At 40.4% G+C, this 16024-nt stretch overlaps 1 protein-coding gene across 30 annotated transcripts in view; it reads left to right on the forward strand.

The window, feature by feature from the left end:
* LOC114644948 (uncharacterized) overlaps positions 1-16024 on the forward strand; it is a 427949-nt gene that overhangs the window by 256484 nt on the left and 155441 nt on the right. Inside the window, exon 1 of one of the 30 annotated variants that reach the window (XM_051925800.1) lies at positions 12592-12673. The exons of 28 other annotated variants lie outside the window; for them this stretch is intronic. Coding sequence is in view for 1 of the 2 variants with exons in the window: in XM_051925789.1 (XP_051781749.1) it covers positions 12654-12673 (20 nt within the window). In the remaining variant the exon portion in view is untranslated. Of the gene's footprint in view, positions 1-12591; positions 12674-16024 lie in introns of those variants that run through there. One more of the 30 variants, XM_051925789.1, reaches the window with a different exon arrangement.

Consider the following 16024-nt stretch of genomic DNA (forward strand, 5'->3'; position numbering starts at 1 on the left):
CTCGGTTTTAAATAACTCAGAACAAAGAAAGCATTTGAGGACACAAGAGGGGGCTTGTTTTCTATTTATTTATTTAACTACAACATTAGGTCCGTGGATCCCCAAACGATGGCCGATTAAATTTGATCTCAAGTAAAGATAGTAATAATACTAATGAATGAGCAATAATAATGATAGAATGTAAAATGGGAATATTTTTTAAAAGAGCCGGGACTGCATAAGTGAGGCGTTTTATTTTGTTTTAGTAAAATTCTTGCTTATCGTATAGTACATTCCGCCTGTCATATATATATATATATATATATATATATATATATATATATATATATATATATACATTCATGGCATTCGTAGTCTGAATTACAATCTGATTGTATGGGTGGTTACCTACCAGGTAACGCTTGTGGTTGGTCAGCAAGTCAGCTAACATCCGCCATGGTGCCCTCTTTCAGCTGCGAGAAGCAAATCATAGAATGGTTGAAATAGTTTTACTGTCAAATAATGCAAAGAGTATTTGACAGTAAAAGTATTTCAACCATATATATATATATATATATATATATATATATATATATATATATATATATATATATATATATATATATTTATATATATATTAGACACTGGAAGCCGCTGTCAAACTGTAGCAACAAAAAATAAAAGTTTAAGAGACTTTGTTGAACTTGATCACGAGTTTGTGTAACGTTAATGCAAATGGCCAGGAGATGTCACTATTGAGATGAGTGTCAAATGCTTCGAAGCTTCATCACGATTTTCAACACAATTGAATCAAATGTTTCTATCCTTTGTGAGGCTTCACTCCGCCCATCATTACCTATCAGTAAAATGTTTCAGCAAAACGGTCATGACGACAACTAGCCAATGACTGACTTGGTAGATAACACCAAGCACCTCCCCTTGAACGAATTGCATCGCAGAGTGTAGAAAAGTGAAGTAGTTTGTTTTTGAAATTCTTAATAAACAGAGTTAAAATATTGCGGAAACTTTTTGATCGTCCCTCGTATATGTGTGGTATACTGCATTAGAAAAACACGGGATATAAAAGAAGGAAACTGAGGAAGATTAATCCAAAACTGAAAATAATTTTGTCCTGCGGTGGGTTGGCACCCTGCCCGGGATTGGTTCCTGCCTTGTGCCCTGTGTTGGCTGGGATTGGCTCCAGCAGACCCCCGTGACCCTGTGTTCGGATTCAGCGGGTTGGAAAATGGATGGATGGATGAAAATAATTTTTAGTCATATTTCAATGTTCTCGTGATGTGTGCACTATTTTAAGGTTCTGATTGTTTTTTTTATCAGTTTATTGTTGAAAGTTATTGCCAAAATTCGATTAAGAGGATTATTAATTATTATTATTATTATTATTATTATTATTATTATATGTGAATTACTTGTTTTGTTGCTTGCTTTTTAAATTGTTTGGTAGTTAAAGTTGTTACACAGTATGATATTACTCAAGATTTTATACTTGTTATTTTTGAAGTGAACGAATCAGTGATTCAAAGATTCAGATCATCTTGGTGAAGTGAATGAAATGAAACGAATCGCTAAAAGGAATCGTTTTGCACATCACTAGTGACTGCAGCAGTTAAAAGGTTAGCTGTGCCTGTTGGTGAACGTCTCCCAGTTAAGTGGTGTGGTTGTCTAAGGTTTTGCTGAAAGTTGCAGATTAAATAGAGATTTGACGAGAAACAATGAAAACTAAAGTATGAAATGACGAGGGCATTCAAAATATGAATTTATGGAAATTGTAGTAAATGAAGTACATATAAAGTTATGTTTTCACTTAAGTGTTAAATGAAAGGAGTAAAAGTTCATAGAAAAAAAAAAAACTATAGATTGAAATTTACACTTGTAATGTTTATTACCCCGGAAATTTGTAAAGTGTTGTTTCTAAAAGTCTGGGAAGATGTGAGTGGAAGCAAGATTGGGATTGCTGTGATTTGGCCGTGCCACGTGCGAGCAGCTGCAGAGAATAAATACAACTCATATGAAACAGAAATCTGCCTCCGTCCTTTTTTTGTTTTTGTTCTAAAAAAGGATTCCATCCACCTTAGAGAAGATGCCTTTTTACATTCGAATAGAGCGCATAAGACAGTTATGGTCCTAAATTACAGATTAGTCCTTATAGCAGGCAGATTAGTTGGTGTCAGGGACAAAACTGGACCAACTACAGCAGTACCTTCATATATTTTTAGAGAATATTGCAGGCCAACATATGACTGATACAGAGTCGTGATGCATCTTGTGGAGCTCCTGGCTTCTTCCCAGTAATGTTCCATTCTGAGATGATTTACACATTTAGGGAAGCAAATCCATCCATTTTCTAAACCTCCGTACCCAGAACAGGGTCACAAGAAAATCTCAGCAAGCATGGGGCGCAAGGCAGGAACGACCCCTACACATGGCGTCAGTCCTTCTTAGGGAAGGAAATCCTTTTGTACAAACACAGAATCGCGGTTAGTCAATGAGGGGTTAAATCCCAATACGTGTGTCGTCAAACAGACTAATCAGACTGTGTTTTAACCCATTTAATTTCACACAGTAAAATCGCCAGTGTTAAAACATTGTTAAAGTAACCGTTTAAAAGCTGACCCATATTTACATTTAAAATGTTTATTTTCCACTTTTTCAGCGAGCCATTTTATTTAGTACTGTAACAAGCTGCATTTGTTTGATACACTTTAGAGGCACAAAAAGCAGACACGATCAGAAGGTCCTCTCAGCAGTTTATTTCTGCAGCCGCACATTCACAGCATAAAAAAAGCTCCGGTTTTCAATTTCTGTCTCCTCTGCTCACCCTCATCCCTTTCACACTGCGTATCACAATACAATAGAGAGCGCCATTGTGAAGTTCAGCCTTGCTGCAACCATAAAACAGAATGAACATCCAAATACTAAAGCTACAAATGTATTATCGCCACATTCTTTATTTAAATTATCGGTTTATCTGTAAAATATAATTCAAGAATACGGTGTGCTGACTTATCAGGACATTGCAAGCTCTGTTAACTGCAGGACCGGATTTACACATTTCTACGCCCTACCAGTGGTGGCGAACCTATGGCACGCGTGCCAGAGGGGGCACTCAGAGCCCTCTCTGTGGGCACGCGCACCATCGCCCCAGCACATTGTTCGTTACTAGAAAGCCAGAGGGACGCGGGGCCGAGCTGCTCCTCTCATCCTCTCCACGCGCCCCTGAGGACATTTCTCACATCACCCGCCCCTCTGCCCAGCAGCCTAATGGGAGCGCTTCCTCCCTTCCCTGTCTAGGGTAAGGAGGACGGCTCACGTGTGGCGCGGACAGCAGATTGTTGAGTCTGTGGCGGAGGTGTTTCACGTGGTGGGGTTGGAGAGGAGCTAGGTTGGAGTGGATGTGGTATAGGGTCCACAACTCAAAATTGAAAAGGCCAGTTTTAATAGATAATCGCCGCACTCGCGGCATGTAGAGGAGGCGTGGTAGTGCGACCGGAGAGGCTCACGGGAGCTTCGTGATGCGGGCGGTCCTCGCTTAAGTGCACAGGTGAGGAGTCGTCCGCATCTGTAATTGTTGCCGGGAGCCGCTAATCGCCACACCTGATTCAAGTCCCCGTAATATATAATAGAAGCGTGAAGCGGATGGAAAGGAGAGCACGAGCACGAGCACGAGCACGAGCAGAGGTTAATGGGGAAGACAGAACAACAACAACAACAACAACAACAACAACATTTATTTATATAGCACATTTTCATACAAAAAGTAGCTCAAAGTGCTTTACATAATGAAGAAAAGAAGAATAAAAGACAAATAAGAAATTAAAATAAGACAACCTTAGTTAACATAAAAAGGAGTAAGGTCCGATGGCCAGGGTGGACAGAAAAAACAAAAAACAACTCCAGAAGGCTGGAGAAAAAAATAAAATCTGTAGGGGTTCCAGGCCACGAGACCGCCCAGTCCCCTTTGGGCATTCTACCTAACATAAATGAAATAGTCCTCTTTGTAGTTAGGGTTCTCACGGAGTCACTTGATGCTGATGGTTATACAGACTTCTGGCTTTTAATCCATCCATCATTGTTGGAACATAATGGTGCTTTGGGTAGAAGGGATGACAAAGGACAGCACAGGACTCCCACATCCCTAAACTTAACCAAATTGTAACTCGGTGTTATCACTGACGTGTAATATAAAGCGATAACCTCCTCAATGGAGTGGAACAGCACAGTTGGTTCTGAAAATGAAATCCTTAAAGTGTAGAGTTCTCTGCCAAATAATTTTAAGTCAATGAAAGCATTTGGGATTGCTTTCCTTACTTTGTTTGGAACATCTTTTTCTTGTGAGCAGTTGTTTTCCGTTTTGAATTAAATCAAATCTGACACCAGAAACAGACTCACAGATGACTTGAGTGCTGCATGTGTTGCTCTCAAACTTACAAAGTATGAGCCAAATTAGACAAATTATCCGCATGCATACAACAGCAAAAAATCACATTAATTGTTCAAAAGCATGCCAAGTGCAAACTTTTACCTTTCAGTAATAAAAAGTTGTTTGTATCATTGAAAGCTCTGTTATTGTGTTTTTCTTTTAAGACAAAAGATGTTAATTTATGAATTGTTTTTCTAAACTAAAACCTCAGTATTCAGGTTAAATTGCCGTGTTGGCACTTTGTGATGAATAAGTGGGTTTTGGGTTGCAGTTTGGGCACTCGGTCTCTTAAAGGTTCGCCATCACTGCCCTAGACCAGGGGTAGGCAACGTCGGTCCTGGTGAGCCGCAGTGGCTGCAGGTTTTCATTCCAACCCAATTGCTTAATTAGAAACCAATCATTGCCAATCTCAGACCTTATTTAATTTTATGGCTTGTTAGTCTGTGCAATGTAAGGCTCTTATATCGTAGATTTTTTTCTTTTCCAAGGATATCATCCAAATGATTTGAAGCCTAAAACAGATCATTTTCAGTCTGTCACATTTTTCTATTAAGTGTTTTATTAAATCAAACAGTGCATGATGAACACACACAGATGTAATTGGAAAAAAGCTAGCTGGAGAACTGCTGGCTGCTTTGTCTTTTACATCTTATTGCTAATAAGGAGCAATTAAAACACTGAATGCAGCAGTTTAAGATTGAAATAAGCAATTAAGGTTGGAGAACCTTAACAAGCGAGACCACTAAAATGAAGCATCAAAATGTCACTTAAGCAATATGAGCTTCATCAGCAATAATTGAGTTCTCGTTAAGGAACTGGGTTGGAAGAAAAACCTGCACATACTGCGGCACTCCAGGACCGACGTTGCCTACCCCTGCCCTAGACCAAAGCACATAATTCTGCTCCCCCCCCCAAAAAAAAGTTGATTTATTAAAAAAAACGTTTATTTTTGAAACATATAAGTGCTTAATAAATCTTTATAATGTTTGAACCACATTATATTTTTAATTCAAAACTACACTACTTATGAAACTGTATAACATTAACACCTACAAAAAAACTTTCCAGCAAATTTCTTCAAGTTGTCTAAATTACCTACTAGAATTTCTTCCTTTGCGCTTTTGTCCATGAAAAGGCTTCAGTTGTTTCATTGAAGTCGCCAGATGTTGTTACATCTGCTTCAATGCAAAGAAGTGCAAGGGCATTCAGCTTATTTTGCTGCATTGTAGATCTTAAATGATCCTCGATTCTTTTCAGAAAAGAAAAAGACCTTTCAGCTGCGGAATTTATCACTGACAAATATTCTTAATAAAATGTCAACGTTTGGATAAACTGTTTGTAGTCCTTTTTCTCGTAGCCACTTGCAAAGTGCTAAGGGGTTTTTAGTCCCAGTGTTGCAATCAGTTATGTGAGATTTCAGATGGATAAGTTCATCGCATAGAGCGGGTTTCAGATCATCTTTGAATTATCAAAAGCAGGTTTCTTCCCTCTTCTTCAAGTTGAGGAGAAGTCATTAATTCCATTAGTATTAATCCTTTTATTATTCCAATGATTAATAAAATAACAATGGGAGGCAGAGCTTTTATTTACAGGGCCCCTAAACTGTGGAATGGTCTGCCTGCTACTATAAGAGATGCCCCTTCAGTCTCAGCTTTCAAATCCCGGCTGAAGACTCACTACTTCAGTTTAGCACACCCTGACTAGAGCTGCTGATTAACTGTACAGACTGCATCTCTGTGGTTAGTCATTGGCACTAAAACATAAGTAACGTGACAGTTATAATTTGTTACTAACCCTCACCTGTTCTGTTTCTCTTCTCGGTACTCAAATGTGCCACTTGGTGCCCACCTGCCAAGTTGTTTTGTCTGCCTAAGGTAAAGTCATCCCAGATGGAGGATCGCAGGAATCGTGGGAAAGAGGGGTCCTTTCATCGGACTGGCTGGCCCAGTGCTGTTTCAGCTGCAGAATGGCTGAATGGGGGAGGCAGCTTGATGGATGAGGTCTCCAGGACTCTAAACAAATCCAAATCTTATTATGTGATATCATCTACTGTTAAATTCTGCTCCGTACTTCTATAATTTTTATTTTTATACTGTATTGAGAATTTGTTCTGTTCTGCGTATTGTATTGTATTGTATTGTATTGACCCCCTTCTTTTTGACACCCACTGCACATCCAGCCTACCTGGAAAGGGGTCTCTCTCTGAACTGCCTTTCCAAGGGTTTCTACCATTTTTTCCCTACAAGGTTTTTTTGGGAGTTTTTCCTTGTCTTCTTAGAGCGTCAAGGCTGGGGGGCTGTCAAGAGGCAGGGCCTGTTAAAGCCCATTGCGGCACTTCCTGTGTGATTTTGGGCTATACAAAAATATATTGTATTGTATTGTATTGTATTGTCATGGCAACATAAATGAACCACTCAATTTATTTAATGTATATGGATGGACATTTTAAAAACATCAGCATTTTATATGGCTTTTCCAAAATAATACTGAAAAATGTGTAAATATTTGGTTGTTATTTCTTCTGTGTATACACCCCCCTGACTGCTGCGCCCTAGGCCTTATTGGAAATCCAACCCTGGACTCATTCCTAGTGAACCTCATAATATTGTAGCAGGGTTGGAAGGAAGACACAGCAGGACCAAAGAAGTGATTTCAGGAGATGAGTCCGTCTGCAGACCTCTGCAGCTCCACTGGATAGCCAATTGGATTTCAGGTTTCTGTCACCTGGTTTACTTGACTGGCGTCAGATAACCCTCCCACATCCCTAATCTTAACCAAAGTGTAACTCTGTGTTATCACTGACGTGTAATATAAAGCGATAACCTCCTCAATGGAGTGGAACTCTGGAGGTCCGCAGCTGGACTCTATTGGGATCGCAGAAGAGTTTACTCTTAAGAGTGTAAGAAGAATACACAAATGTAAAACAACAACGACTTATTCATTGAGGGCGTTGGACTCCATCAAGGCCGTGTCTTGTCGTAGTTCCTATTTGTGGCTTTCATAGACAAGAAATTTAGGCAGGTGTGCAGTTGGGAGGGGGCTTGGGGTAAAATTGTTGCTTTATGCAGATGATGTTGTCTTCTTAACCTTATCTGACTGTGAACTTTGGCGTAATCTCATGTCAGTCAACTTACGCTATACTTCAACAGGCCACAGAGAAATAAACAAGAGGATTTGAAAAAAAAACTTTACTTCAATGAATTGGTCATAATGCATGGCACCTACTGCTACATTAACTCTTTCAGGGCTGATGTTGACTTTTGTCTAAAGGAGGAGTTGACGATGGTAATTGACTATAAACTGTGACAAAACCAACCGTTACGTTGGACTCTCATTGCTTAGAAGGAAAGTTAGCTTCATTGGTTTTGACCGAGATTCCCTGCGCTCACGTGAGTAGCAAGGTGCACACAACGGCAAAAATGGCACTGACATCTGGCGAGAGATCAAAGCAAATGCGAAAAGCAAAATACTCCGTGGATGACATCTTGCCTATTGTCTCTGAACTGGACTATGACTTGTCCGACTATCCGATTTTGATACAAGTGACTGAAAACGCATGTGAGGTTCCAGCTTCAGGTGACTGGTCCCCAGCTAGTTGTGGTACTGACAATGTTCACCAGGGGGGACTGCCACTTAACAATCAGAATGTAATGCACTGTGACCGTGACTGCCACTGCTGCTGCCCCAGCCACGCAAAGACAGCCTGGCAGCAAGCCTGCCGCTCATTCTTGGCAAACTGGCAGCCACAGCATGCAGCAACAGATGTTTTATGTTGATTTCTGTGTAAAACCATCGTTTATTTTGGAAAAAATATTCAGCCCTCAAAGAGTTAAAAAAGGTAATATTCAGGTAAATGTTCTGTTTTAATGGATGCAATAGTTTTGTTCAGAATCCTGGGTGTCATCATATACAGTATGCATTTTTGGGACCCTCCAGATCAATTTAGCAGAAGCCCTAATTATATTTCTGAATTAACAAAAAATGTTTTTGTATCTTTGGAATTTTTTTTCCATTCATTTATTGAATTTTCTTAATGTATTACAAGTATTATGATCATGAAAGCCAGGGCCTATCCTGGGAACAGTAGGCCAAAGGCAGGAAGAGGATGAAGAGCAGAGCACCAAAAGAAAGCAGAACGTGCAAATTCTACGCAGCTGGTGACCAAATCAAGTTTGAACCCAGAGCTCTGAGTCTAACCAATGTACCATAATGCCACTTCATTTGCCACTCCAATCAGACCCAGAGTGAGTAAATTTGGGTGTAGTCTGCAGTGGTTCCTGCCTTGTGCTCAGTCCTGCCAAGATGCACTCTTCTTCTCCCCAGCAACCTTGCATTAGATTAAAAATGCCAAGAAAATGGGTAGATGTGATATGAGTGTTAACAAAATACTGATGTTAATATCATTTACATGCTTAATTCCTCAGGCTGGGATGGTCATCTCAAGATGGCTCTCCTTTGGAGATGGCCGCCCTGGGCCGACCTTTCGAAGTGGGGATGCTCTATGACTGTCGCTCTGACTCGCTCATTCCAGGTGAGTTAAAATTCAACTTCTCTCTCAAAAAAACAAAACCTGCAATGGTATGTTGGGTCCAAGTTTGATCCAAATTATATATTTTTTTGGTTTCTTTAATTTTGTTGTTTTCACCAGGTGTCACTCTATGGGACTTTGAAAAACTCAAGAAAGATCTCAACATTCAACCCCAGAAGAGCACAAAACTCAAGATCATCACATCAGATTCCTTGGATGAGAAAACCTCCATCTTAAACATGACAACTTCACTTAAAGTGAGCTTCTGAGGTGACTTGATTGAGGTCGGTGGGTCTGGCAAGTACCTCAATGACACCAAACCATCCAAACGTCAGTCCAGGGTCACCCTGCACTACAGCACAACCACCAGAATGGAGCAGCTCAGCATCAGCCACTTGGGAAGGCAGAAAGTCGACTATCCAGAAGTGTTTAAGCAGAAATCAGCCACCCATGATGTCAGGGCCGTGTTGTATGGAGCTCCGGCCTTTTTTGTTTTTGATGAAAGCAGCTATAAAGAGGAAGAGAACAAAGATATTACAGGAAAATTAGAAATATTAATTAAAAAATGTATTTATGTAGATTGAAAAGGAGATTTAAAAATGACAGATGTTGACAAGAAAATTTCTGACCATCTTAACTGCATGTTCTATGGTGATTTTGATATATATATATACATACTAGCAAAATACGCGCTTCACATCAGAGAAGTAGTGTGTTAAAAAAGTTATGAAAAAGAAAAGGAAACATTTTAAAAATAATGTAACATGATTGTCAATGTAATTGTCGTAGGCTTGTTTTAGTATTGAGAGTGAATTTGATGATTGTAAAGAGTTTCATTTATGATTGTAAATGTCGTGTATGAGAAATGCACATTTTTAGGATGTAAGGATCTCGTTGTAAATGACGTTTGCAGTTCTTCCCTCAGGCTGTAAAATGACCGAGCTGTCTGCTGAGCTTACTTTTGAGCATGCAACGTATACAGTTGGCCATGTGAGAAGCCATCTTGTGTCAAGTCAATGCCGACCCTTTTTAAGTCTGGCCCTGTGACTTATTTATTGTCATAGTGAAGGAGACCCTTACTGGAAATTGGAGGCATTTGAATTGGAGTGGGAGGTCAGAGGGTATGAGAGGGTCTCCCCTGAGCCAGTTCCAGTGAAGACAGTTGCCTCAATGAGCTTCTTGTACAGGGATTTGATCTGAAACCTGCTGCCATTGCAAAGTTTTGGTGGTTGTAAGTTTTGTAGAAACATAATTGGTGTGCCGACCTTCAATATATATATTGTCACAAACACGTGCACATGAGAGGCAGCTAAAGGGCTTGAATAACGGCAATCTCCCTTTTTTTTCTCCCTTTTCTGCAAACCATTCATGGGAGATTCCACCTGGCCCTCTTGACGTCACATCCGGGTCCGAGCCAATGGAGGAAGACCCTTGTGAGCCTGATCCCTTTGACCTCACTTCCTGTCTTCCCCTTTAAAAGCCTCCACCTCCACTAGATAACGTGGTCATCTATTCCAGCACACGGATGGAACACCTACCTCAGGTAAAAGTGGTAACGCGAACACTTGGTGAGGCCAGACTTTGGATTAATCCCAAGAAACGTTTCTTAGGATTGAGCAAAGCCAAGTATTTAGGCTACCTGGTGGGTCGGGGTACCGTGAAGCCACAGTGCTCCAAAGTAGATGCCATTTTGAAATGGCCCCGTCCTCGAACCAAGCGGCAGGTCCAAGCCTATCTCGGGTTAGCGGGGTACTACCGCCGGTTTGTGCCCCACTTCTCGGATAGAGCAGCGTCCTTGACTGATTTGACAAAGTAGAGGGTCCCAAACATTGTGGTATGGACTGAAAAGACAGGCGCTGCATTTAGTGACTTGAAGCAGGCCCTTACGTCTGCACCTATTTTGAAAGTACCTAACTTTTATTTACCTTTCATCCTCCAGACGGATGCTTCGGACATAGGCCTGGGGGCAATGCTGAGCCAAAGCATCAATGGTGTGGAACACCCCATCATGTTCCTGAGCCGGAAATTGTTGGAGCGGGAGACCAGATATGCGGCGGTGAAGAGAGAGGCTTAGGCGATTAAATGGGCAATTACTCAGCTGAGGTACTACCTGTTGGGCCATATAAGTTTTTGCTCATTCATCGTCGGGGCTCTCTTCATGCCAATGCCGATGCTCTTTCTTGGGTTCACGACCTCTCGGTTAGGGATGCCCAACCCAACGGGTCTGGGCTGAGGGGGGGCCCTTGTCACACACGTGCACATGGGAGGCAGCTAAAGGGCTTGAGTAAGGGCAATTCCAAATCAGACCAGGATGTGGTAGAGTGCACTGACTCTTTTTCTCCCTTTTCTGCAGACCATCCACGGGAGATTCCACCTGGCCCTTTTGACGTCACTTCCGGGTCCGAGCCTATGGAAGAAGACCTTGCTGGCTCCGGCCCCTGTGATGTCATGTCTGGGCTCGAGCCTGTGGTTGAGGACCCTTATGAGCGCGACCCCTTTGACCTCACTTCCTGTCTTCCCCTTTAAAAGCCTCCACCTTTTCCCTACTCCCTCAGTTTTGTTTTGGACTCGGTTTTGTGCACAGCAGTGCCATCATTTATGTCAAATTGCAGCCAGGAAACCAAATATATGGGTGGCTGCCCCAAACCTTGCTATGGCTCTTTGTGGAGTTTATGATAGTGGCATTGCCAGAAGGTTTGCTGTGTCTCCCAGCACAGTCTCAAGGGCATGGAGGAGATTCCAGGAGACAGACAGTTACTCTAAGAGAGCTGGACAGGGCCCCTCGTAGAAGGTCCTTAACCCATCAGCAGGACCCACCAGTATCTGCTCCTTTGGCCAAGGAGGAACAGGATGAGAACTGCCAGAGCCTACAAAATGACCTCCAGCAGGCAGGCAGGCCACTGGTGTGAATGTCTCTGACCAAGCAATCAGAAACAGACTTCATGAGCTGCACCCAGTGGCCTGTTAGATGGTGACACCTAGAGAGGCAATTTCCTTAAACCTGCCTGCTCATCTCTCCTCTTCTGATCGACTGATCCTTTAAGCCTTTTCAGGATAACCATGATGAAGATCTTTCCAGAACCAGACCTGAGTGGAATGGAATTTGTAGCCCAAAATAAATATTACATACAGTATAAATTATAGCAATAAATAATAAACCATAGGTAATATTACACAGAGCACTTGGGGATGGAGAGATTCAAAGTTCTGCCTCAGGACCATTTAGCCCTGACACGTAGACCTCAACCTGGCCACAGTTTAGTTGAAGGATCTTTATGGCATTCCATGTCCCTCACACACACCCCAAAGATGTTCCTGTTACAGTAATTTGAATTTGTCTCCTTGTATTTGAGTTTTTGGATTTGTTTAGAAGTGGATTACTTATGGGATGGTGTCCTGGCTGACTCTTGTATCAAATCTAATTTTACCGTCTTATGGTCTGGCCATGCAAATAAATTTCTACTGTGCTGTGTTATTAGGATTTAAAAACGGTCACATACAATAAAAATATCAAAAGATCAGGAAGGATTTTCTTTTATTATGAGCAAATAGCTAATTTAAATTCAAATAGTTTCCTGGGAATCACGTGTCTAAAAGAAGACGCGCAAGCTACACCTGTTGTCAGACCGCCAGCAGACCTTTTATGAAGCCGGAAGTGCATCAGCTGTGCAGAGCCTGAAACACCTTGAAGTGCTGGGAGTAACAATGGGGGCATATCCGTGCAAGTAAGAGAAACGTATTTGATTTCTTTAATATCTAGGGTTTCTGTTTATGTTACAAAGATGACGATCGAATTAAATACAACAATATTACTTATGATTTGATGATGCACTGTTTGTTATTTTAAGGACATTATTATGAAGCAAATATATTCTAGGCTGAATGAAATTTCTTATTGAAGTTAAAAGTGTTACCTTTATTGAAGTAAACCTGAATAAGTACTATTTCATATGCTGTTGACATGCGAGTCGGTGTCTTGCTCCCCAAAGATGAGGCTGAATCTCAGTAACTTAGCAAAACCTGTTTTATTTCACTTGAAACAGGAACAGCAAGGTTATTAATTGTAGCTCGTTCTACCATTCTACTACACACAGACGCAGCAAACAGGCAGGGTCAGGGCCAGGGCAGTGGCCAAGTTATAATGTTCCCTGCGCTTTGCACGTGGCAGCGGTCAGCTTGTAGTTTTTTCTGTGGTGCTGTGATGGACAAGCAACCCTCAACAGGTTCGGGCGTCACGCGTTTACTTGATTTTTTTTTTTTTTACATGTACACGGTGTTTTATTTTCATTCCACTTTATCAATTTGGACTATATTGTTAAGTCCATTACATAAAATCCAAATGAAAATCTGTTTTAATTCCAGATTACAATGTGAAAAAACAGGAGCATTAATCCTTTCTCAAAGCACTGTAATAACAGATTTATTTTTCCATCTTGTAGATAATGGTCTGACATTAGTTTATTTAAATTTACATTCTTGCATTTTCTCAAAACAAACTTTTTGCATGTACTCCATAATCAATATGGAAAAGTGTCTCATGTTAAACCACAAAAAAAACAAAAAATCAACAGAAAGATTGAACATTACCATAAAGTGAAAAAATCTAATACATTGACTGTAATGGCGTGATGAAGAAGAAGATGAAGATAAAATTCAGGTAAAGAGCAAACACTTATTAGAAAAGTAAGTCAAAAAGAACAAATGTCAAACTGATTTTCTGCAGTGTGAATTTCTCTGCTTGCTACTGTAATTGATGTTGATCGTTTATCCATTTTGTAAGAGGTTCGTGCCTGTGGCAACTTAAAACCTGTTTAACTTGGATGACTTTAGAAACAACAAACGAGGCACAGCTTTGAAGAACCTTGTTTGTTCAGCGGCTCTTGCAATGTCGAGGGTATTGTGTGGTGATAAGTTTGCTCTACACCTTGAAAAAGACCCTCTTTTGTGATATGGCTTTGCCAACACATTAATGAGCTGGCAAAAGACATTGAAGATCAATTAAATGAGACAGTCTTGACCTTTGAAAATTATGCACCACAGCAGAATGAATCAGTTGAAAGAAGACAGTTGGCTGAGCTACTTGAGTTTGTGCAATATGGCCTTGATAAACTCATGGTCGATAAAAGAAATAACAAACTGCACATTAGTTCCTTCAACTTACAGAGATTTGCAGGAGAAGAAAATGTAACAATGGCTGCTATAACTGTCCAATTTGAGACACATTCCTAAAATTAGTTAGTGTATCATTTGTCCTCAGTGGCAAAATTCTGTACTCATCCTACTTAAAACCCCACTCATTGTGTTCTTTATCAATTGTTCTAATCAAACAATTCAATCATTTTAACACTAGAATTACCAGAGCCTACGAAAAAACTTGTAGATCCGTCCCACCTTAAATCGCTTCACACCTCTCTATCAGTGACTTTTGTCCTGTAAATGTGTCGATAAGCAGCAAGCAGCCTACTATCACATCCCCCCACCGCCGCACAGTTTTCTCAGCTCAAGTCTGTTTACCTGCGTGTCAGTTGCTTAGAGTTGTATAGAGTGAGAAGTCAAGCAAAATGACACCTTTTATAAATACTATATGGTTATTTGGAACACTTCCATTTCATTTGTGTTCCGTGTCTACAACAATCTATATAAACACATCGTTAAAAGAGAAATGTTTTTCATGTTTTAGTAATAATTGACAAAATGTAGACATGACGTGTTTAATGTGTGAAGCCTTAAGTCCAAATATCAAATAAACACTTTCACAAAAGGTGCAATATAACAGAACAATTGCGCTTCTATTCAAGAATATAACTGCAGAAAAAGAACTTGCGTTATGGTGCGACATTCACACGCCATTGATACAATTGCTTTGGTGGCGCAACGGTAACAACTGTTGATTGGTAATCCAAACTTCACGGGTTCGACTCCGTTTTGAGACATGAGCTGCTCTTATTCTTACTATCTTAGAATAAAAACATACATTCCATTTGAGTCTGCAGCAGCCTGTGTAAATTTATGATACTTGTAAAGGTTAGCTTTGGTTTACTTTTTATTCAGTTTTATTCTCTCAGTCGTGTTCACGATCCCCCCACCCTTCATCTGACACTGCTGTTTTCACATAAAGACACACTATAACAGAGGTGAACTCAGATGATGACGACGGTTCTACATCAGAGAAAGAATGCACGTCGCACTTTTGCCGTCGCTGTACTTTGCATATGTACACGGGAAGCTCTGCGGTCTACTTGTGACTTTACGCTGTAGGAAAATAAGTAAATAAATCACATGAAATGCATGTGTTCCAAATAACCATATAGTATCTATAAAAGGTGTCATTTTGCTTGACTTCTCACTCTATACAACTCTAAGCAACTGACATGCAGGTAAACAGACTTGAGCTGAGAAAACTGTGCGGCAGTGGGGGATGTGATAGCAGGCTGCTTGCTGCTTGCTGCTTATCGACACATTTACGGGACAAAAGTTGCTGATAGAGAGGTGATTTAAGGTGGGACGGATCTATGAGTTCTTTCGTAGGCTTTGATCATTCTAGTGTTAAACGTCTTAGTGTTTGTTTAATTACAAAAAAAACTTTTTTAAGGACTCATAGGGTTGCTGTTCCTCTTCCATAATAACCAGAAGGGAAAAACACAATAACATACTATTGTAAAATTCATGTTTATTAGCACATTGATCTCTTAACATTTAAAACTGAATGATGAGTCCCATCTTAGTGAGGACATCTGGCATCCCCTGGAAAGCATATGGGAAGGAGGTCTTATTTTGGGAGTGTGTTATAGACCACCCAATGCAGGCATAACTTCAATGCACATCTCTTTAATAATATTAAAAAGGCAAGTTTACAGGGGGATATTATAGTCATGGGGGACATCAACTACCTGAATATTAACCAAGATTACATTTTCAAATGGTGGACTACAAGAGCAGGAGATTTTAGACGTAATCAGGAACTATTTTTTAACACAATACATTAAAGCACAAACGCAGGGTGACATCTGTCTGGATTTAGTATTTTATAATAATCAGGACAGAATTGAGGGTGTAGAGGTGATTGAATCACTAGG

This window comes from Erpetoichthys calabaricus, chromosome 4, assembly GCF_900747795.2.
Source record: "Erpetoichthys calabaricus chromosome 4, fErpCal1.3, whole genome shotgun sequence".
NCBI lineage: Eukaryota > Metazoa > Chordata > Cladistia > Polypteriformes > Polypteridae > Erpetoichthys > Erpetoichthys calabaricus.